The 23273-nt window shown below is 45.0% G+C and overlaps 1 protein-coding gene and 2 long non-coding RNA genes across 13 annotated transcripts in view; 1 reads left to right on the top strand and 2 right to left on the bottom strand.

The window, feature by feature from the left end:
* The window catches only part of LOC114018782, an 84019-nt gene that overhangs the window by 47378 nt on the left and 13368 nt on the right, over positions 1-23273 (bottom strand). For 9 of the 10 annotated variants that reach the window (XR_006286256.1, XR_006286262.1, XR_005227585.2 and 6 more), the window contains one exon: positions 6149-6506. This is a non-coding gene — a long non-coding RNA (uncharacterized LOC114018782). Of the gene's footprint in view, positions 1-6148; positions 6507-6589; positions 8297-23273 lie in introns of those variants that run through there. The other variant, XR_006286302.1, reaches the window with a different exon arrangement.
* Positions 8308-23164, top strand: LOC102939195 (TRPM8 channel-associated factor 2). 2 transcript variants are annotated; one of them, XM_027819313.3, is made up of 7 exons: positions 8308-8924; positions 10979-11952; positions 14736-14830; positions 17642-17855; positions 19109-19348; positions 21321-21658; positions 22763-23164. In XM_027819313.3, the coding sequence occupies exons 1-7, from the start codon at positions 8308-8310 to the stop codon at positions 23000-23002; spliced, it is 2718 nt and encodes a 905-aa protein (XP_027675114.2). In that variant the 3' UTR covers positions 23003-23164. The 2 variants fall into 2 exon arrangements, with proteins under 2 accessions (XP_027675114.2, XP_037769664.1); XM_037913736.2 differs by lacking the exons at positions 21321-21658; positions 22763-23164 and adding an exon at positions 20064-20659.
* LOC119567543 lies at positions 20724-22838 on the bottom strand. Its single transcript, XR_005227586.2, has 2 exons — positions 22714-22838; positions 20724-20981 (listed from the first exon to the last, which is right to left on the bottom strand). It is a non-coding gene; the product is annotated as an uncharacterized LOC119567543 (long non-coding RNA).

Below are 23273 nucleotides of genomic sequence, written 5' to 3'. Positions count from 1 at the left end.
GTGTCCTCCTGTGTCATCTCCTCAGAAGACCATAAATGCAATTTTTATGACTCACTCTAAGATTCTTAACATTAAGGAATTATGCAATATAGCTTTTGAACTGACAAGCTCTTCAGCTGAATTTAGCAACCTGTAACTTTCAGATCTTGATTTCTGTCCATTTTTATCTGAACACAATCTCCTTTGCATAAGGAATTTTACACAAAAATGCCAGCTGTTGTCACCACCAGCATGAGCCCTAGTATAGACATGACTTCAAGCATTTTTAACCATCATGAATAATGACACATAAAAAATGTCAGGAGCCACCAGATTCTTATGCACACTAGGGTTCCCACAGATACCACCGTGGAGACTTTTAGGTAAAATTCTGTAATTTAGACACAGCCTTAGATAGAGGAGTAAACCAAGACTCTCTTTCTCAGCAGAGCAATTTAGTAAACTCTACAACCATGAGATACCGTAACTTAACGTTGTAACCTTCCTCAACATTTTCCAGAGGAAATTGTTCCAGAAGTTGAAAACCTGCTGTTTATCTTTCACAGCAATAAGACTGTAAGGATTGTGTCTCTGGCTTTTTGTTGATTGACCACAGTGAGGAAAGGTAACGCTGTATGACTGTTTGGCAGGAATTGTTAGTCCTTGATAACAGCCTCTGTGTAAATTATACCCAGACTATAACTTGTACAGTTGTGGGATTTGGCACCAACTAAGCTTGGCACATTCAGTTTAGCCCAGGAATTGTGCTCTAGCTGTGCAGACTGATAAGAGGGGGAAAAAAACACTCTAGGCTATGTATATCAAAGGAGTTTTCAGCAAAAGACTAGCATACATCAATGCACCTTTATATCACATAGAAGGGATATATCTTAGCAGGTTCAGATAAAACTGGACAAAAGTTGAAATCAGGGAATTACAACCTGCTCAATTCATTTAAAGATGTTTTCAAGTCCAAAGGCCATACGACTCATCTGCATCCAGTAGCAATCCAGTGAATCCAGTAGCAAGAACTAGAGAAAATAATTTTTGCATGAGACAGACCAGGAGAACTCTCCAGCCAATCGTGGCAGAAATATGTTATTCATCTGTCAAGGACGCCCACTTTGGGGGCAGGACACTACACTAATGAGTGCAAGGAAGGCACATAAAAGATAGAGGCACAGAATGTCAAGTCGCTGTTCTTCACCTGGAGAAGGTTGCTCTCATAACCACCGACCAGAGAAAGGCTATCACAGAGCAGAGCAGATTCAGACTGATAATCATCCACAAGCTGACTTCCAGCTACCCCTGAATAGGAAGAGGCTCCATCTCTGAAAAGCTATCAGGGGGCTACTGTGTTGTCCAAACTACATACTCCAGAAGGCAAGGGAAGAATCTTTTGAAGATACCCTGGTCATTCTACATATCCATTGCTGGTAAGTCTGAACATGGTGAGCATTGCAAACAGTATTGATTAAGTTTAGATAACTTCATAATACCACATAGTCACAGCAGAGCTTCTAAGGAAAAGCATTTGCCAAATCAGCAACATATATTGCTAGTACCGAACAGTGATTTGGGAACAATTCCTCAGATAATAACTTGAGTCCTAGGAGGAAATCGATCTCCTTGAGATCATATATCAGTGCACTAAAGCACTGACCATTGAATAACTTCTATTCATCAGTTCTTTAGCCAAAATCTTGGAGACAGGATAGCTCAGTGGTTTGAGTATTAGCCTGCTAAACCCAGGGTTATGAGCTCAATCCTTGAGGGGGCCATTTAGGGATCTGGGGCAAAAATTGGGGATTGGTCCTGCTTTGAGCAGGGGGTTAGACTAGATGACCTCCTGAGGTCCCTTCCAACCTTGATATGATCTGATTTGTGGTGGTTTTTGGGTGCTTGGGGTTTGTAGCTTTGCCTTTGTTGGGATTAAGCAAGGGAAGAGGAGCTGTTATCTAAGATGCTTGTTTTCCTGCAAATGCAATTGTGTTGTTGGGGGGAGGGATAGCTCAGTGGTTTGAGCATTGGCCTGCTAAACCCAGGGTTGTGAGCTCAATCCTTGAAGGGGCCATTTAGGGATCTGGGGCAAAAATTGGGGATTGGGCCTGCTTTGAGCAGGGGGTTGGACTAGATGACCTCCTGAGGTCCCTTCCAACCTTGATATGATCTGATTTGTGGTGGTTTTTGGGTGCTTGGGGTTTGTAGCTTTGCCTTTGTTGGGATTAAGCAAGGGAAGAGGAGCTGTTATCTAAGATGCTTGTTTTCCTGCAAATGCAATTGTGTTGCTGGGGGGAGGGATAGCTCAGTGGTTTGAGCATTGGCCTGCTAAACCCAGGGTTGTGAGCTCAATCCTTGAAGGGGCCATTTAGGGATCTGAGGCAAAAATTGGGGATTGGTCCTGCTTTGAGCAGGGGGTTGGACTAGATGACCTCCTGAGGTCCCTTCCAACCCTGATATTCTATGATCTTAACATCTTTGATCAACATTTGGCTGAGATTCTGAAAGTATCCTAAAGGAATTAGGCACCCAACACCCATTGAATTTCAGTGGGAGCTGGGCAGCTCCCTTTGATGCTTTCTCTCTCTGTCTCACCCAACACATAAGCCACTATGAAAGACTGGTTGGGTGCAGTCAGCATAGCAACCTGGAAATCCCCCTACATGGCAGATTAGTCCTCAGTGACTGGTTAAGCCAGTGGCACTGTCACTTTGCCTTGCCAGAGCAGCACAACTTGGCCATAGTTGAGGCCAGGTCTGGTCTGCTGTACCCTAATCCATGATTGAATGTTACCTCCAACACCATGACAATTGAAAGTTTCATTATTGTCCTTCACAAGAACATTTGACCAAAGGCCTTTTGAAATTAACAAGAGATGAGTCTCTATTATCCACTATTTTATGGACACCCTCAAAGAATTCTAATGGATTCTGTCTGTCCAATTTCCCTTTACAGACACGTATGCTCATTTAGCTATTTCATAACTATCTTTAATTACTGTCTCCACCAAAATGCCTAGTACTGAAGGCAGGCTCTCTTCTCTTTAATTCCCAGGATCACTTTTAATGCCTGTCTTAAATATAGATACAATATTTGCTACCCTCCAACCTTACGGTATAGTAGCTGATTTTAATGAGAGAACATTTATGTTAGGAACTCAGCAAATTCTTCAGTCCCTTCAGAACTGTTGGAAATATATCTCGTAGTCCTATGCTTGTTATTTAATTTTTCAGTTTGCTTCAATCCTACTTCTTTTGACATCTCAATCTCTGAGAAGGCCTTGTCTTCATTATCTGAAAATGGAGGGTACCTGCCACCATCATTACTGGTGAGGACTGATCACATACTTGATTTTAAAGATCCTCATAATTCTCGTTTGAGCAGACTAAATCTCTTAGAAAGTCCACCAAACTTTTTATTTCATTTGATAGCAATTCACTGGACAGTGCTATTTGCTAAGAGGACCTTATCTGAATGGGTACCCAAGGATATCTTCTATTATGCCCTCCTTAGCATGAAGCTGCAAGGCTGTATCAATGTGCACTCAGTTAGAGGCAAACCTGCCACAACTAGCTATATCATACTTGTTTTCTCTGAGTTCATCAGCAAAGGAGCAATATGGTCCTCCCTCCATGTGCTCCTGCAGCCTTATTGCTTGGTTGTGTTGAGAAGCCCACCTTGGACTCTCTGCATTCCAGAACTTAGTTCTTAAGTGAGGGAGAAGCCCAATTCTACCTGCAGAGAAGGTATTTGTTTGTTTTGGGGATGTGGAAGTCCCTTATTTTATGCGGGGCAAAGATTTTTTCAAGTCAAAGTTGATTTCCTTCCCCTGTTCCAAGTTAATATTGAGACTAAAAAGTCTCCCTAGTACTGGTCAGGTATCTTATTCTTCCCTATACCATTTTTAATATTACAACCACTACCAAGTTCCCATATCACTTTTAGCACTGCAGTCTTTTCTTCTTTAGGCTTATCCTCAAGCTTCTTAATCTTCAAGAATGAGAATCCTATGGAGAACATATCTTTAAAGAAGGGGATACTGTTGGGATGGTGCCAAAGTAGTGTGGCCATACTGAATGAATGGTGTGAGCATAACCTGACATGACTTAAACATGGCTGAATGGCAGCCTGGGAGCAGGTTCCCATTAAGCAGAACAGATTTGACAAAGGACTGGCAAATTCTGCATGTACGATCGATATTGAACCTATTGGTAGGCAAATATGGGCCCATGCAAAAGTAAATATCACATATACAAAGTTCCAGTATGAAGCACAGGTCGTCCTGGTTATGACGACCTTACAGCAAGGACAACACGCAGAGAGCCAGAGTGAATGACTGATGAGTGAGTAAACATGGGGTGATTTTCGTTCGGTACCACACATCCCTCAGCCCCTTCTAAAATAGTAATTAGGTGAAAATTAGTAACCACACGCCCACTGGGCATGCTTTTAAGACGTGACTCCTTTGAGGGAAAAAGAGTATAAGAATCAAGCAAAATAAATTACTGTTGGTTGGGATTCCTTCACTGACACTTGAAGAAGCAATGCTGCCAGACAGAGTAGCCAAAACTCTGCTCCGTGGGCTCAAGTAGGACTGTGAACCAGACGGGTCTCAAGGCAACCAAGGCCTTGACTCGAGGGAATCCGAGACAGACCAGAGGGCTGAGAAGTACAGACCAGGAGGGAAGAAGCCATCTATAAAATTGGTAACTACCTTCTCGGTTTGCCAAGCAGGAACTGCGTGAGGCTAGCGCAGGACCGGTTCATGTATGTTTGTGAAAGAGAGACTCATTAAGAGGAATGTATAGCTCTTAATGTCTGATGTAGGAGTTATGTGCTTAATATAACCCCTTACCGCTTGCGTAATTCCTTCTCAATAAACTGCTGGGTATTGCAAATAATTACTGTAAACCTTTTTCACTGGTATGACAGTAATCTGCTCCACCAGGTGCCAGTAAAAATCCATTTCAGGAGTAGCAGCACCCCCTGTTGTCAACAGATATCACAGTAATTCTGCTTTTTTGATAACATTATTTCACAGGCTTTTCACCCATCTCCTCTCTAAGTTGGGTTTCTTCTTTGTGGAGTATCTATAGTTTTGCTTAGATAACTTCCCAATGACAAAGAGTTACAGCTGATCTTCCAAGGAAAAGTATGTGTTTAATTAGTAACAGATTATGGCTCACTTTAAGCTTTGTGAACATTAAGGAATTATGCAATATAACTTAGGAACTGAAAATCTCTTCAACTGAATTTAGCACCCTGTAATTTTCAGATCTTGATTTCTGTCCATTTTTATCTGAACATAATCTCCTTTCCATAAGGAATTTTACACAAAAATGCCAGCTGTTGTCACCACCAGCATGAGCCCTAGTATAGACATGACTTCAGTGGCTTCCAGTGGTTCTCCTGAAGTTGTAGTATAGACATGGGCAGGATCGGGGTTTGCATTGGATAGTCACACAGCACTCAGTTGTATTTCTATAACAAAATTATTAATTTATCTTTTACACAGCAAGAAAACGCCAAGGAGTTTTCAAGAGCTTGTCACAGGATCCACTTCACCACATGGGGTGACTCCTCCTGGCTGCTCTGAGGCTTAGCTCCACTCACCTCTGACCCGTCCCATCTGTCGCTCATTCATGCACCTCGCTGCTTCTCTCTCCCCCTCTGCAACTCAGGGTGCTCTCTCTTCATGACTTGGCTCTCCGGGCATGTCACTATAGTCCTCCTCTTCTGGGGTATCAAAGTCCCACTAGATGGCTGTATTAGGCAGTCTTCTGCTCAACTGCCTGGTCTGTGCCACTTCCCCCGTGGTCGGTAGGGGAACACGGGCCTGGGCACTACTCCAGGTTCTAGCCCAGGGACCCTACAATCAGCAGTCAAGGTCTGCACTGCCCCAAACCTTGCAACTGTTTCCTTGGGCTGCTCCTACATCGCCTCTATCAGGCTCTTCCTCCACCCTCCTCTGGATACACCCTTTCCTCAAGGCCACAACCCCAGTGCTACCCACACAAATTTAGAGCCCTCTCCTCCCCCTGTGGGTGCAATGTCCTTCTACAGCTTAACAGGACCTTTTCCCAGTGAAAGAGCCTTTACATAATAAATATCCTTAACGTACATTTATTAGCATTTAATAGTATACACATGCCAAGCATCTAATGCTCACCACTCCTAATAATGCAGACAGATGTTTTCTGATGGCCAGTCAGGATCGGATTTCACCTGGGGCTCTTGCTGCTCCATGGTATAGTCGTGCAGGGTGTAAGAGTTCCAGCAGCTTTGGTCTTAAGGAGTGTCCCAGAGTTAGGTTCCAACTGGCTTCTCTTCTAACCCTCATTACATAGGTAAAATGAGAGTCTCTTATCTATACCCGAACCAATTAGTTTACTTAAAGTATGACTATGCAATAAATGTAACCAATCAGAACTCCTTATGGGCTCAAACAATTTCTCTAGTGACAGCAAAAGCTCACAATTTCTACTTACCAGAAAAAGCAACTTTTCACAAAAACTCACACAAGCATCCTGTAAGAAACATGCAGAAACAAAAGGTTAGCTTCTCCATAACCCCTTTTATTCCCATGAAACTGTGATTTTCCTCTATCTACCTTGTTATCAATGCTGCAGCTGGGATTCTAAGCCAAGGCCAAATTTACTATGGTTTCTGTTTCCAAGTAATGGTGGCTGAGCATACAAACTGGCTGCAGGTTATGCTCAATCCATATATAACATGGCTGCAGGTCATGTCAAGTCCAGGTCTCTCATAACACCAGGACTTCTATTCTCCCCTGGGTTTCCTCCTTTCCCTCTTTACAGCTGGAGAGCAGCCACAATCCTCCACACTTCAGACCCTCTTCTGTTGCCTGCTTCCTGGCTCTATTATAGCCCCACCTGTCCTTCTCAGCTTGACTCTATTCCCAACCAGGGGTTCCTTATCCAGTCTAATTCCCCTCAGTTGTGGCCTATCAGGTTCAGTGGTCCACTTCTCAACCTCATTAACCCTTTCCAGGCTGATATGGGGTGAACACCCTCTCTTGCTGTCTGGAGTGGCTCACAACCATAAGTGCCTACCTCAGGACAGACTCAAAAACAGGGCAGTTACCCCAAACTGGTTGTGTGTCCTGTAATTAGATTTCACCAGGCCAGCAACAAACATGAACTCCTGGATCACTTTAACACTCTTACCATGGAGTCACAGACAGTCCTCTTTGACTCTCCAGTCTATCTCGCCACCCAGACAAACTGGATTTAGTGAGAAATGGTCACTGACACCAAGAAAATCCCACCACATTCAGGTTCCTTCCAGTCCCAAGAGACCAGTCACTTACCCCAGGTCAATTGGTACCTTAGATCTAACCCCAAAGACGATGCGTTTAGCCAATCCTGTAATGATCCTATAATCTGCTGTTCTGCAATAAGTCTCTCTGGTACATCCAAAAGATTAGAGCCCAAATGGTAGCTTAGAGTCTGATAGAGTCCTTTCATTACTCTTTCAGGGCATCCCAAGTAATAACTTGGTGATCTCCATCCAGTGGTTCAAACTTTCCCTGTTTAAAGTTCAACAGATAAGAGATGGCAAGATCATGCCCGAGGTTTTTCTTTTATAGCTGAAACAGGCTACCAAGTGTTTCTGAGCACAGCATGTGTCCAAAGATTCCTCATTGTTGAGCCCACAACGACACACCTGTTCAAGTTCACGTTCTAATTCCTGTGCAGAAATAGGTAATCCAGCCACACTGATTTATATAATCAATTGCTGGTCATTCATTATAACAGGAATAGATCAGCTGAAGACAAAATAGGTAATATTCATTTAATTCCTGCGGTATGTACACATCTTTGATCTTAAGATTAATTACAGCTATAGGATATAGACACACATACTCACAGTGTCTTCCTTGATTTCTTATCAACACATGTGAATGGGCTTAGCCTGTTAATCCCTTCTAGTATCTCTTTGATGCCCACACACACGTGCATTGTCCTGATTACAACTGCAATGCCTCTCAACATGCCTTTAGGTTCATACACAGGTTACTCGTCCGCTGATCCTAACCTGAGCTGGTTTGACAGTGTCCCAGTCACCTACCCCCAAAGCAGGTTTAAACAAGCATTTTCTTGTGAGCAACTGGTGGGGGAGGAGGTGGAGGCAGGTAAATTTCTATCTCTAGGAATGAGACATGTTGATTGTAGCCTGTACTTGTATCTGAGCATCCTTCACACTAATCCAGTAGAGGCAAAGAAGGATAAATAACTCCTCTTCTGACTGTCTTTAGCATAAGAAAAACTATTATTTGTCTTTCCTGTAGACAAGACAAAGCTGAACATGGATCCTTCAGCTGCCTATGATTTGCTGGTGGACGGTGTCCAGGACTGGGATCTTACTGGTGACTCTGTTCCTTGTGAGCTGCTGCTCATTGGTGAGACTGCCTTCCCAGTGATGGTGAACCCCCGGGGGCAGGTCCTGATCGCCGCCTCACAGTATGGGAAGGGCCGGATGGTGGTCATCTCCCATGAGAGCTACCTGGGGTCTCCCAAGATGTCTCGGTTCCTACGCAATGCTGTGGGTTGGCTCAGTCCCTCCCCAGGAGCGGTGGTTGGTGTCCAGAAGACCTTGAGCTCCCTGGTGGGCATTCTCAGTAGTTCTGGCACCCAAGTGCAGCCCAGTACAGAGCTCATTGCCTCTTTTGGGGTTTACTGTATGGATGCCTATGATGCTGCACAGGGGAGGGAGCTGATCCAGTTTGTGAAGAGAGGAGGGGGTCTGCTCATTGGGGGTCAGGCTTGGCACTGGGCCTCTGGACACAGGGCAGAGAGAGTGCTGTTCGATTTCCCTGGGAACCACGTAACCAGCGTGGCCGGCGTTTATTTCATGGATATCTATGGTGAGAGGGGGATCTTCAGCGTCTCAGACAAAGTGCCTGCAATTCCCTTGATCGCTTCGTGAGTATCTGAAATAATTTCCTGTGTATTAAAACCTGTAATTAAAGCTGTAAGAAAATTACTCCTGGGGGAATTCTAGGTCACTGCACATGCACAGATTTTATGTCCCCTGCAGATTTCTTTGCTTCCCTGCAGAAAAATGACTTTCTGATGGGGAAGCAAAGGGAAGCCACAAGAGTGGTCATGAGATCCTCCCCAGCAGTATGCTTCAGGTGCCCAGGGCAGCCGGCAGAGAGGTAAATCACTGTGGGGCTGGGGGTTCCTACCCTGCGCCAGACTCAGCTGCTAGTCCCTGGGCTGGAAGGACGGGACTTCCTCTTCCCTTCCACGGCATCTGGGATTGTGTCAGATCCACCCCCAGATTTCTCCCCTGGCTGTAGGAAGCTCTGAAAACTCTCCCCGCCACTCCCATGCTTCCTGCACCCATCACTTCTCAGCTGCAGGGGGAAGGACCCCTGTACAGGGAGCTGCTCCCCCATCCACCCAACCCCTGTGCATCCAGAGCCCCTCAAACCCAGACCTTTCTGCCGAGCCTCACCCCGCCTGCACCCAGAATCCCCCCTTACGAGCCCCACTCTCCATGCATCTGGACCACTCCGATGAGCCACCCGCACCTGGATCCCAACCCTACCAAGTCCCAACCAGCTGCACCTGGATCTCCACCCCACTCAGTCCCACTTCCCCCAGTATCTAGACACCCCCCACCGCTGAGACGGCCACACCAAGACCCCTCTGCCAATCTCTATCCCCCACACATCCAGACCCCCACGCTGAGCTCCAACCACCTTCACCTGGACCCCCCCACAGAATCCCATTACCGTTGCACCCCCAACCCTCTTAGGGGGTATGTGGGTCCTTATCACTCGGGGAGGAAAAAGGAATTAACAGCAAAGAAATAAAACCAGAATCCTGCTAAAGAAGTTTGAGGAAACATTTGACTTCTGGGGGCTCTGATGCTCTGAATGAGTTCAGGTGACTCATGAAGTTCTAAGTATGAGACAAGGCAAATAAGTGAATCCTTTAACTTTTTTTGTGTGTATTTCAATAAGCAGGGATCCTGTTACTTATTTGAGATCTGAAATATTGATTTAGTATAGAACCACGAACAATAATTAACCTTTAAGTAGTTGTGCTCCACAAATGTCTGTTTACATATAAAGCATGGATGATCACATGACAAAACTGTTACACACTTTTCTGAAATACGAGCCCTTTATTGCTTTGCAAAGAAATTCTCTAAGTTCTTATTATATAAATTAGCTCAGAACCAATGAATACAAAATATCCATCATACCTTATCCTCTGCTCTGCCATCCGGTATTTCATCTCTCTTTATGCATCCCCTTACCCTGTTCTGTTTTGTATCTCTCATTCTCATCTCCTTACCCTCTGCTGCACTGGTTCTGCCAAGCCACTTCACATAGGATAAAGGGATAAGAAAAAGTGACATGAAATTGTCACAGAACAGTGTAGGGTAAGAGGATAAGAGGCTCACTTTGCTTTAGAACAGTGGTTCTCAAACTGTGGGTCAGGAGACAAAGTGGGTTGCAATCCTGTTTTAATGGGGCCACCAGAGCTGGTGTTAGACTTGATGGGACCTGGGGCTCAAGTCAAAGCCTGAGCCCCATCACACGGAGCCAGAGCTCATGGATTCAGCCTAGGGTGGCGGGGCTCAGACTTTGGACGTCAGTTTTGCCCCCCCCCCCCACCTGGCACTGCAGGGCTTGGGCTATGGTCCCACCTCTTGGGGTCATGTAGTGCTTTTTGTTGTCAGAAGGGGGCCATGGTGCAATGAAGTTTGAGAACCCCTGCTTTAGAATGATTATTCAGAACAATTGCAACTAAAGGCAATTGTCTCTCAGATGAAGGCAGTTAATTTCGTAGAAGTTTCCATCAGTAGATCTCAAAATGAAGAGATCTTTGTAGAAGTGATTTCAGAATATTTGGTATGCTGTAGGGCAGAGCAGAGATACTATACAATCTTCCTCTTCCATCTCATGACACTGTGACAGTGCTGGCATGTGACCTGACAGGAACATTTCTTGGTTTTGCAGGCATGGGCTAGATTTCAGCAGAGACTTAAACCTTCTCCTAACAGGTGTGTCAGAGCTAGACATAGTGACAGATGGTGTCCCCTCTCACCTGCTGGTCCATGGCACACTGGCCTTCCCCCTTGGCTTGGATGGCACCTATCGATGCTTTCTTGCAGCAGCTCACTATGGCCGGGGCCGTGTGGTGGTGGCTACACATGAGGTCCATCTTAGCACCCCGAAGCTCACAGACTTCATCCTCAATGCCATTCACTGGCTGGGTGCTGAGAAGAAAGGGAGAATTGGCATCAATCCCAATCTGAAGAACCTTCATGATCTGCTGACTCAAAGGCAGGTGGTATGTGAGATTTCAGAGCTTACCGACAATCTCAGCATCTACTGCTGCCAGTCCTACAGTGACAATGAGGCCAAGAAGATTCATGAGTTTGTGGCAGAAGGAGGGGGCCTGCTGATTGGAGGTCAGGCTTGGTGGTGGGCTTCTCAGAATGAGGGCCGAAATGTTCTGGCTGAATATCCTGGCAACAAAATCCTCAATGGGTTCGGGATCAGCATCCTGGGGGAAACCCAGGAGGCAGGCAAGTACCCAGTGTTACGACCCGAAGAGCAGCGGGGACATTACCACTTCCGCAGGGCACTCGCTCAGTTCCAGCAGCACCTAGACAAGGAGGAGGAACCCCAGCCCCCAGTGGCAGGCTGGCTTCAGAAACTGAGTCAGGACTGCGCCAAAGTCCTTCAGATCCCAGTCAAAAATGGCCACATCTATGCCTCACTGTACCACATCCTGTACATGATGGTGCAGAGCAATGGGATCCCACCAGTGAGCAAGGAACACGCAGTCAAGGGGAACTCCAAGGAGGTCATGCTGCTTCATGTGGCTACAGCATTATGCCAACCCATGTCCGACTGTGCAAGGCTAGCACTCTGTGAACTCCACACGGTCCCTAGCACCACTGTGGAAATCAACTGCACAAATACAGGTGAGAGAATCTATCCTTCCTCACGAATCTCCCCTCCCCCTGTTTCAACATGGAATGGCCTGTAGAACACAGGGTATAACAGTGTATAACCCTCCATAGCCATGATCACATAGATCACACCTGTCACACTGTGTGCAGAACAGAGCTGCTAAAGATGGAAACCTCTTGGGTTACATTTAGCTTCTGCTTCAGGACCCAACTTAGGCTTTCCCCTAAAGTCAATTCTCCATTTTTATGTAGTCCAGTTTTAAATTATTTGAGTTATGGGACTTCTGTAATTTCTCTGATCCATGATCTAATACACCTCACCATCAGGAAACATTTCTAAACATTTAGCCTTAATTTACTTTCATTAGCCTCATGCCATTACTGCTAATTATACCCCTTTGGAGCACCCTAAACAATTGCTCTCCTCAGAGTTTACAGCTTTCGAATTAGAACTTTTCAGGAATTTTTTGTCAACAAATTTTTTCAACAAAAGCCAAGAAAAACAATTGGTTGGTCTTTCTCCTCCATCTTCTGACCAGTTTGATGAAAATCTGCAACAGTTTCTCCTATTTTACCCTGATTTTTGATCAGCTCTATTTCAAAGAAAGCCCCTTCTACTTCCATATTTAGGCATCATTTGGCTAAACTCGATAGGTAAAATCCTGGCCCAACTCAACTCAATGAGTTTTGCCACCAGGACAGGATTTCCCTTTACCCATTTCCTTCCTAATCTTCATCAGCAAATTCCCTCCAGCCCCTTAATCAAGTGTTCAGTTTGCAATGAAAGGTTATGGGGCTCAAGCAATTAGGTGCTGGGGCTCAAGCAATTTTTTTACATTCATAACCGATGCAGCAAGCCCAGAGGTGCCGGGCCTCTGAACTGACAAGCCCAGAGGTACTGGGGCTAAGCCTTGGCAAACCCTTGCACAAATTAAGCACTGCCTTAATCATTCATGTTGCTTTTCTCTATATTCCTCCATTTTATTGATATCTTCATGGAACAGAGGTGCCCAATACTGAATCCAGTATGTCTGGTGAGGTCACCAGAAAAGCAGAGAAAGAGACCCTTACCTCATATTTTACAATGTAATTAAACCTCTGCCCATGTAGCCCCAAAATTCATATTTGCCATTTTGCTGTCACATAACAGTGTAAGTTCATGTCTAATTATTGTCTATTATCACTGGAACTACTGTTTTTGAAATCATCTGCTTTTTGATAAATGCATGTTTTAATCAAGCTATATTATCTTGAATTTGTCCAGGATGAACTACTTTTTGCCCACAGTCTTATATTTCTCTCCAAGGTGGTATCCGAAGGTCACCTTATTGAGCCTATTGGCCTGCCAACGTTCGTTCCATGCCTGCATGACATTGTGGGTGAAATGCTTTTTCATATACTTGATTTAAAAGGTCCTTGGAATGCTACTTGGAGCAGACTAAAACCCTTAGAAAGTCCAAGTAACTTTTTATTTCATTTGATACCAATTCACTGGACAGTGCTATTTGCTAAGAAGACTTTGTCTAAATGGGTAGCAACGTACATCTTCTGGTATCCCCGCCCTAGCATGACACTAGAAGGCTGTGTCAATGTAAATTTAGTCACAGGGAAAGCTGCTACAACTAGCTATATCATACTTGTCTTCTCTGAGTTCATCAGCAAAGGAACAATATGGTCCTCCCTCCACGTGCTCCTGCAGCCTTATTGCCGGTTTGTGTTGAGAAGCCCACCTTGGACTCTCTACATTCCACAACTTAGTTCCAAAATAGGGGAGAGGCCCAGTTCTCCTGCCTCCAGAGAAGTTCTTTATTTCTTTTGAGGATGTGGATGTCCCTTATTTTATGTAAGCCAAAGCTTTTTTCCTAATCAAAGTTGGGTTTCTTCCCCCCTCCTTCTCCCCCATTGAATGTTACTATTCAGACTAAAAAGTCTCCCTGGTACTGGTCTGTTCTCTTAGTCTACCCTGTAACATTTTTAACAACCCCCACCAACTTCCCATATCACTGTTAAAACTGCTGTCTCTTCTTTTGGCCTATCCCTCATGCATCTTAATCTCCAGGAGTGACAATCACTGGAAATCTGCTTCTTTGAAAACATTATTTAACAGGCTTTTCATCCATCCCCCTCTAAGGTGGGTTTCTTCTTTGTGGAGTAGCTATATTTGTTACATCTCCTTGTTTTTACATTTCTGAGACAACAGTTTAAGGTTTCATATTTTGACTGGTATCCCTCGCTGAGCTTCACCTCCTGTTCAATTCAGAGAAAAGCATGGAGTGTTACGGCAGTGGCATATGCATATAATATAATCTAATGTGCAGGTAGTGTGCGATGACCAGTAAGGTCTTCGCTCCTGCCATACCTTCCTACACTGGAGACCTTAGATTTTTGCCCAAGGGAGTTCATTTGGTTTGTGCTAAGGAGCAAGGACCCAGGACTGAGCATCCTGAATGATGTTGTTTAAAGAGACCAGACTGAAGGATTGTAATTTGCCCTTTTGCTTGCAGCTCTGACATCAGCAGCAGAATATCATACAAATCATGTTGTTACAATGCCTGCATAATGGTAATGTTATAAACAGAAAGTTAATTTCCTAGGAGAATGCAGCAGGAAGTATTAGCCCTCCCCTGCTCCATCTCACATGAATACTCTTTGCCCCCCGATGACATTCAGTGAGAGGAGATCCGTCCTCATGCAAACTGGCCATGCCATTCTCCTGATCCTTTCATATTGGAAAACAGACGGAGGTGTTTAAGAATAGCTCTGTATTTAGATCTGTCCTCTGTGTTTTATGCCAGGTGATGCAGCGTGGAGGAGCACAGGACTTTATCTTCCACGTGGGAACACAGTGACCTTTATATTTCCTAGCACTGTTACTGGAGTTGGCCTTCAGGTGAACTAACCATCCTTTCTGATGCCTGTTATTTTACTTAAACTGTAGTTCTACTCAGAAATGTGATTACATAAAAAACGACACCTTATTGTACATTTCTTCATTTCTTTTGAGGATGTGGATGTCCCTTATTTTATGTAAGCCAAAGCTTTTTTCCTAATCAAAGCTGCTCCTGGAGGATATTCAGTTCTGTGGAAAGGTAATGTCTTCTTGCTTTGTAGGAGCATTTACCATGCAGAGCAAACACAGGCAGCAGAGAGGGAGCTAGATTCTATGTCTTCTTGTGCGTTAAGAGAATTGTTTACTAAGTTCTAATGAATTGCCCCATAAATGTTAAGCTCTTTGGTTTAGGACCCAAATCATCTTATATATTTATTTACGCCCAGATCCCCAAAAGCAATTTAGGCCCCTAACTCCCAGTGAAATCAGTAGAAGTTGGGGGCTTAAATACCTTTCAGGATGTGGGTAATAGTTCCTTGCACAGTGTACCCCCAAGCTTGGAGCTCTCAATTAGCTATAATATTAATACATGGTTAATATCAATAATGAGGTAGGACAGCTAAGTGATTACAGTGCTTGACTAGAATCCTGGTGCTTGTGGGGCCGACTGTCACTGGATCTCACACTGAAAATCTTCCTTCAGTTCACCCAGCTGTAAAATGGATCCCTGCTCAATAGGGTTAGGGAAGTCAAAGAAGGTCAGAGGTGATGCGCACTGTCACATCACTGCCTTGTGTACCTTGGTTATGGAAACTGATCCACCTTAAATTGCATCAACCTGATGAGCCATCTGTGGCTGGAGGCAGACTTTTAATAACAATAATCCATGCAGACCCATTGCGCAAAGATTACAGGTCAGGACTAAGAGTCCTGGGACCTTAGGCAAATAACTTGTGAGTTTCCATTGATTTCACTGGAATTGTGAGTGCTCAGCACCTCTGAAAAGCCAGGCTTCCATTTGTCTGTGCCTAAGTTTCCTCCTCTGTAAAATGGAGCTAATGCTCCCTCCGTCGCAGGGCTTTTGTGAAATTTAACTCATTGATGCATGTGAAGTGTGATACGAGCTTCAGATGGAAGCTACTGAAGCACAAAGTGTTAATAATTGTTGATCAAATGACACACTGGAGATGTAATAAAATGCCACTGCTTATACGTTTTTACCCCTATGCTTTGTGGGGCCACTTTAAAATACAGACTCTAAAGCAGAAAGACAGAACAGTGAGGTCTGTAAAGCCCATGTATCAGATCATTGCTCCATTAATTCCATTTGATTATAAATAAGGTTGCGAGTCTGTCGCAGAAGTTACGTATTCTGTGATTTTCTGGACCTCCGTGACTTTTGCAACAGCAGCTACGGCTGTCTTGGGGGCCACCTGAGCAACTCGCGCAGCCCCCAGGCCAGCCACACCAGCTGCTGCTAGGGCAGTCTCAGGCCACTGCACCCCTCCCCATAGGTGCTGGAACTAGGGGTGCTGCACCCCCTGGCTTGTAGTGGTTTCCATCACTTACAGGGTTTACAGTTTGGTTCAATGGCTCTCAGCACCCCCACTATACAAATTGTTTCAGCACCTCTGCCCCTCCCCACAGCAGCAGCAGGAATTTGGGTGTGTGAGGGGGCTCAGGGCAGAGGCATGGGATTGGGTTGTGGGAGTGGGTGAGGGCTCTGGGCAGCACTTACCTCGGGGGAATCCCTGGAAGCAGCCGGTATGTCCGGCTCCTAAGTGGAGGTGCAGCCAGGCGGCTCTTGTTTTTCCTCTGCTCACAGACGCCACCCCCACAGATCCTGCTGGCCGGGAACCCATTAGCACTCGGGGTGGGGGCAGCGCGTGGAGCCTCCCTGGCCACGTGTCCGCCCTGGGGCTGCAGGGACATGCCGGCCTCTTTCAGGAGTCACATGGAGCCTGGTAGGGAGCCTGCCAGCCCTCCTCTAGCTTCCCCAACACCAGCGGGGGTCCCGGGCCACCTCCTGCCCTACCCCCCCAGCGCCAGTGGAGATCCCGGGCCACCCCCCCAAGAGCACCTGTGGCACCCCCGGGCCACCCCTCCCACCGAGCACCCAAATTTTAGTCAGGGTATACAGTACAAGTCATGGACAGGTCACAGGCTGTAAATTTTTGTCCATTACTTTTACTAAAAATACCCGTGACTAAAACGTAGCCTAAATTATAACTGTCTTCTTGTCCTAGATCCAGAAAGGTATGTAGGCACCTAACTCCCATTGCAATCCAGGGGAGCTAGGACCCAGCTTCACAATAGGTCTGAAGTGCCTAAACCCAAGATTTAGGCACCTTAGTCCCAGCTTTAGGCACCACTGCAATCCACAAAACTCCTCCTTGGCTGCCACCTCATGCTGTATGAGACAAAACTCATTTGTGCCTACATTTTCAGGGTTCAGTTTCCCTAGGCGCCTGGGTTTCTGCCTTTGGGCACGCAAACTGCCACCTCCCTCCAAGTGTCCGGACACCTCTCTCCCGCATAAGTCCCAGCATGATCCACAAAGCAGGGGAAGATCGGCATTGCCCCCCCCCACCCCCGTATCTTGCCTACACAGCCCAGTGATTAGAGCACTCAACCAGGATGTGGGAGATCCAGGTTCAATTCCCCTCTCTGCCTGATGGGGCAAAAAGTATTTCAACAGGGACTAGCACTTCTCAGGGCAGTGCTCTAACCAGTGGGCTATGGGATATTCTGATGTGGGGCTCCCGCAGTCTCTCCTTTTGAAGCTGTTCCACCTGGATAAGTGTTTAAACAATGGTCGGTAAAGTTCATTACTCAATTGTTCCCATAACCAAGCAACCTTTTCATTTCCAGGTGCAGATTGGGTGTCACTCAGATGACCTCAGCAGAGCAGAGGAGCTGAAACGGCCCCCTGTGGTAATACACAGATGTGATGTCAAAGATCAGAAGATGTCAGTCTCCTCTCTCTGGGGGGGCCTCATTTACATCATAGTGCCAAAGGGAAGCCTGCTGGGGGGAGTGTCTATCACTGTAAAAGGGGCTGCGCAGGCTCCTTTCTTCAGGCTTGGTAAGCGTGCTGGTAAATGCGATCCGGGAAGAGGATAAAGGCAGAAGATGAAACCAACATTGGCAGGGAGAGGAGATTGTAGTCTCATGCTTTTAGTCATCGGGACGCCCTTCTGATAACAAAAATTACTACATGACCCCAGGAGGAGGGACCGAAGCCTGAGTCTGCCCAAACCACACCGCCCCAAGCCGGGGGGGGGGGGGGCAAAGCAGAAGTCCAAGGGCTTAAGCCCTGGGGTGGGGGTGGGGGCTGTAACCTGAGCCCTGCCGCCCAGGGCTGAAGCCCTTGGGTTTCGACCCCAGGTGATGGGGCTCAGGCGTCAGCCCCGGCCCACAGCAAGTCTAACGCCGGCCCTGGCAACCCCATTAAAACAGTTTGAGAACCACTGAGCTAGATGAATCCAGCAAAATCTCAGGCTGCTTTAAGTTTTCTTATAGATGCACAAGGCCAAATTTAGAGTTGCTGTATGTTCAGAGGGGTCCACTGAAGACAGTGGATTGGGATAGGACACAGAGTCCGAATTTGGCTCACAAATTAATATCACTAATCATTCTTGAATCAAAAATAGTTTGAACATCTTGTTCCCATGTATTCAAAGTGATTTTCCTTATGTTCGAAAGTGCTTTAACCTCATGGCAAAATTCTCTTTAAAAAAGAAATTAGTAGCGTTTCTTATTTATATAGCCCTGGTGAGAACAAATGACATTTCATTGCGATTAGTGGACTGAATCGATCCTCAGCCCCTAGTTTTCATGTTAAACAGAAAAACACTTATTTTTTTCATTTCTGGCTGTTAACTGTAACACTAATTAGAAAAGGGAAAAGTCAAATATCATTATTTGTTCAATAGCAGCTCTTGAAGGTCCCAATCAGGATCAAGGCCACATGGTGCTTGGCATTGTACAAATGCAGAACAACAGATCACTTTTGCCTCAAACAGCTTATAATCCAGTTTGAAAAAAGGTGTAACAGGGTCCCAGTCCACAAGCCAATGAATACAGTGGGTGGGTTTCCATTTACTACAATGGACTTTGGATCAGTCTTTGAGAGAATGCAACCAAAAACAGGAGGGGACGAAGAATAATAAATCAAATCAAATCATGAGGTTACTTATGCAGCTTTAAGGCTTCCAAGGGCCCCAAGTATTTTAATTTATATTAAAATATAAAATGAAATCAGCTATACCCAACTGACCTGGAACCAAATCATCATGGGATTTGTGCACTTAATCTCTCTCTCCCACACTGATGCAGGAAAGACATCTAAGAGCCAGTGGCTGACCTGCATCCGTCACTATCCAGCTCCATGGGCAGAACTAGCTACCCAGAACATCAGCTTAACGGTGCCTGCTGACAGCATCCGTCCCATAGAAGATCCCGAGCCTTTGCTAACCCTTTGGGAGCAGATTATGGCAGCTGTAGCTAAGCTGGCTGCTACACCAGCCAAGTTCCCTCGGCCAGAAAGGATTGTAGCAGATGTTCAAATCTCAGCTGGTGAGTATGGTGTATTGTCATAAAAGGCAAAAGAGCAACACCCTGGGGTAAAGGATTGAATTGGAGGTTGAGAGCCAGGAACTCTTTAATTGCAATGCTGGTTCTTTACTGACTCTCATTATGACACCTTGGAAAGTCACTAACCTCTGTTGAGCTTTTCACCAAGACACAAGATGTGGAGAATACAGCGGGACCCTCTAACAGTGTAACTCTATTTATAGTGACGCTTCTCTCCCAAGCACACTCTTATTCGAGCTGCCTCAGTTTACTGTAGGAGTGAGGGGAAAGGAATTGGTCGTACCCAACTCACAGTACAGCAGCCCTCCTTACCAGTGCAAAATTATTCTACACAGCTAGAACTGGTCAAAATACTGAGAGGGAAAAATATATGCTATTTATAGACGGATTTTAGTTCAGTTAGAAACTGGTCTGAATGAAGACGTATTCAATGGTCAGTACATTTATTCAATCCACTAGTGAGCTGCCTGGTCAATTCTGAAGCTTGAATACCCACACTGATCCTTGGCAAATGCTCCATACAAATGCCATTTGTTTGCTTTTGGTATATGTCAAAATCTAAATTCCAAATTAGCAAATATTGTGACTGGCTTAATTATGCATTAGTGAACCGAACTTCAGCAGATTTGTAGTTTAGCAAATGTAATTCAACCCCCTCCCCCTACAATATACTTTCTAGTCCTTTGTTCATTCCTAGATTTAAATGACTCCAACCATGGAGCTTCCTTTGGAGAAGACTATTCCATATTCTGTGTTAGTAGATCTCACCACTTTAAATGTCTCTTGGTCAATTTAATCATACTACTTATACATCCTTGTCCAGCTGTACAATTACGTCAACGGGGCTATGCTCCTGCTGATTGTTAAGTGCTTTACTGGACTGGGGCCAGAGCATGTAGCATTTTACAAGGCTGAGTGCCATCTGAGGATGACTCAGTGGTCTGTCTGAAATTACTTGGTGGATGTCAGTCCCGTCCCCAATAGATTAATGTGCCCAACAAACAACCATCATAATTAGAATTATTTGTGCCCCGTGTTGAGAATCAGATACCAAGGACAGACTGGATCATGAAGACTGAACTAACTTCTCACCACAAGGGATGGTCCCTACAAGAAATTGAGATCACTTGAGAGGAGGTGGTGTGTAATTTAGAAGCTTCTTCTTCCCCTGCCCAGCCTCTCTCTCTTTTGTGGATTTATTGAGTGTTTTGTTATCCAACCACAGTTGTCAATCCAGCACCTTTCTTCATGCTGAAATTGACTGTAACAAAGAAATTAAATATCAGTACTAAATCATACTGCCCCTCCTCCTTTTCTCCACCTCCCCCCATCCCCAAACCAAGGGGATCAGCATCTCTGACATTCAGACCATTTATTTCTAAAGAGCCGTATAATGAACACGGTATTAAAACATTCTAAAATACAATAAAAACATTAGATCCGGGGTCACCACAACAAAAATGTTCATGAATATCAGCTCTATTGCTTTAATGCATCCTCCGTGGTGGTGTTTGTGCCTCTCTTGGCTCTGATTTCCATTAGCATTTGAGTTTCATTCTCACAAAAGGTCACAGAAAGTGAATTTCAGAGAGGCGTGCATGAATCTTTGCAGAAACTGAAATTTTAAGCATGGGAATATTCTCAGTGGGAGAGCCTGCACATACACCCCCAAACAGGTACAGCAATTACAGGATGACTTATCTGACCAATCACAACATGGATCAAATTTTGATTATCAAATACTCACACTGACCTGTTACAGTATTCATCCATTAACACTGAAAAAGAATTAATTTGAGGAACTATCCAGAGGATAATTCCAGACCACAACAAAGGATTTAATTGGTCTGATTTATTATTCCTTGTGAATTACTTGCCAACTTCTAAAAAACACAGAATAACTTTCTTGAGCTGAGATCTCACCTTGGCTGTTGGCCCCATCTCCTCCCTCCAGGCTGGATGCACTCTGGCTACCCAGTCATGTGTCATTTGGATTCAGTAAAGGAGTTGGTGAACATGGAATACATGCAAGCGAATGGCCTTTGGGGACCCATCCATGAGCTGGGACACAACCAGCAGCGGGCAGGCTGGGAATTCCCCCCTCACACTACTGAGGCCACCTGCAACCTGTGGTCTGTCTATGTGCATGAGAAGGTGCTGGGGATCCCCAGGGACAGAGCCCACGAAGAACTACAGCTGCAGCACCGCAAGAAGAGAATCAGCGATTACCTTGGCAAAGGAGCCCAGCTAAAGGACTGGAATGTCTGGACTGCACTGGAGACCTACCTGCAGGTAACACAGAGAGATTCATAAGAATGTGTCTGAATGCAAAGGATTCTAAAAGGATGCTGGCTGGTTTGTATGTTCCACAAACATAGAAGCAGGTGGCAGGGGGAGAGAACTCCGAAACTTCTCCCTCAAAATTCAGGCCCCTCCTGTTTGGGCTAAATAAGACTCTCCATTCACTAAATGGCTTATTTATTCTACAGCCCTCAGCACAACATACTGACATGGAATTACACACCTACTTCAGTGTGTCTAGTAGAGGGCAGTGGTGGTACATTCACATCAGCTAGCACATTTAATAATGCAGGATAAACTGTTACTGAGCAGTAACTATATAAAAAAGACACCTTCAAACTCTAAGACACACTTCCCGTGTGCAGGCAGAGTTAGAGTCCCTCACTTTAGTGACTAAGAGAGAGATTTTTAAGGGTATTTAAGGGCCTAAAAATGCAGATAGGCACCGAGTGGGATTTTCAAAAGGCGCCTCTTAGCCTCTTTAGGGGACTAAATAGTTTGAAAAATCTGGCCGTAAAAACTAAGTTCTTACTCCTGTTAGCGCTGCATAATCAGCAACATTTCAGAGAGAGGAAGGTGAATTATGCATCATCGGAGGTGTATACGTTCTAGTAGGTAACACAATGATGTTTCACAGCTGTTAATGATGGCCTAACTGTATCTGTATACTTTCTTATTAGTGATGATACATGAAAAGGAAAGATCCTAGCTCAGGTGTGGGGGGGGCTGATAGAGAGACAAAACATCTTTTTATTTGTAAACTAAGCATATTGGATATTGAAACTATTGGGAGAAAATGAGCCTGGCGTCCCATACCAGAACTGTTTTTTTAAACAGTCTCTTTTCAGAGTAGAAATACACTGTAAAATCGCCCCTCCCCATCCTCGCTCCTAACTCTGATCACTGAAATACAATTGCAGTACCTTACCCCAAAATGATATCATGATCAGATAACCATGTAATAGTCATGAGGTGTGATTAGCAATAACTGTAGGTTTGGTCACTAATCCTCATAACATGGGACCAGGTGCAGTGTTTTGTGTTACCTTAGCGAAGTATGATGCACTTTTAATACTGTTTTTTCATGCTCTTCAGCTTCAGGAAGCCTTTGGCTGGGAACCCTTCATCCAACTCTTCTCTGAATACCAGACAATGTCTAACATCCCCACAGACAACCCTTCCAAGATGAACCTGTGGGCAGAGAAGTTCTCTCGGCAGGTGAAGAAGAATCTGGCCCCTTTCTTTGTGGCTTGGGGCTGGCCCATCAAGGGAGAAGTCTCTAAGAAGTTGGCATCTCTGCCCAACTGGGATAAGAACCCAATGAAGAAAGTGTGATGCTTTATTCACATGGAATGGTGGCTGTAATTTTTAGAGACAATTCGGAGTTGCTTGTCTTTCCTATAAGGCTAGATTCAAATCGGTATGGTGCAGGCTTATCTGTTTCATACTTGTTGATATTTCTGAAATAAGTTGCCTTTGCCATGTGAGGCAAACATCTTCTGTGATCTGAATTTTCTGTTCCTTTCTCTGGGCCAGCTTCTGCTAGCTTTGTTCTCATGGAGTAGCACTCTGAGAAGACCCATTGATTTTAGTAGGGCTACTTGTG

Source organism: Chelonia mydas, chromosome 1, assembly GCF_015237465.2.
Source record: "Chelonia mydas isolate rCheMyd1 chromosome 1, rCheMyd1.pri.v2, whole genome shotgun sequence".
NCBI lineage: Eukaryota > Metazoa > Chordata > Testudines > Cheloniidae > Chelonia > Chelonia mydas.
This window is presented reverse-complemented; position numbering and strand designations above follow the sequence as displayed.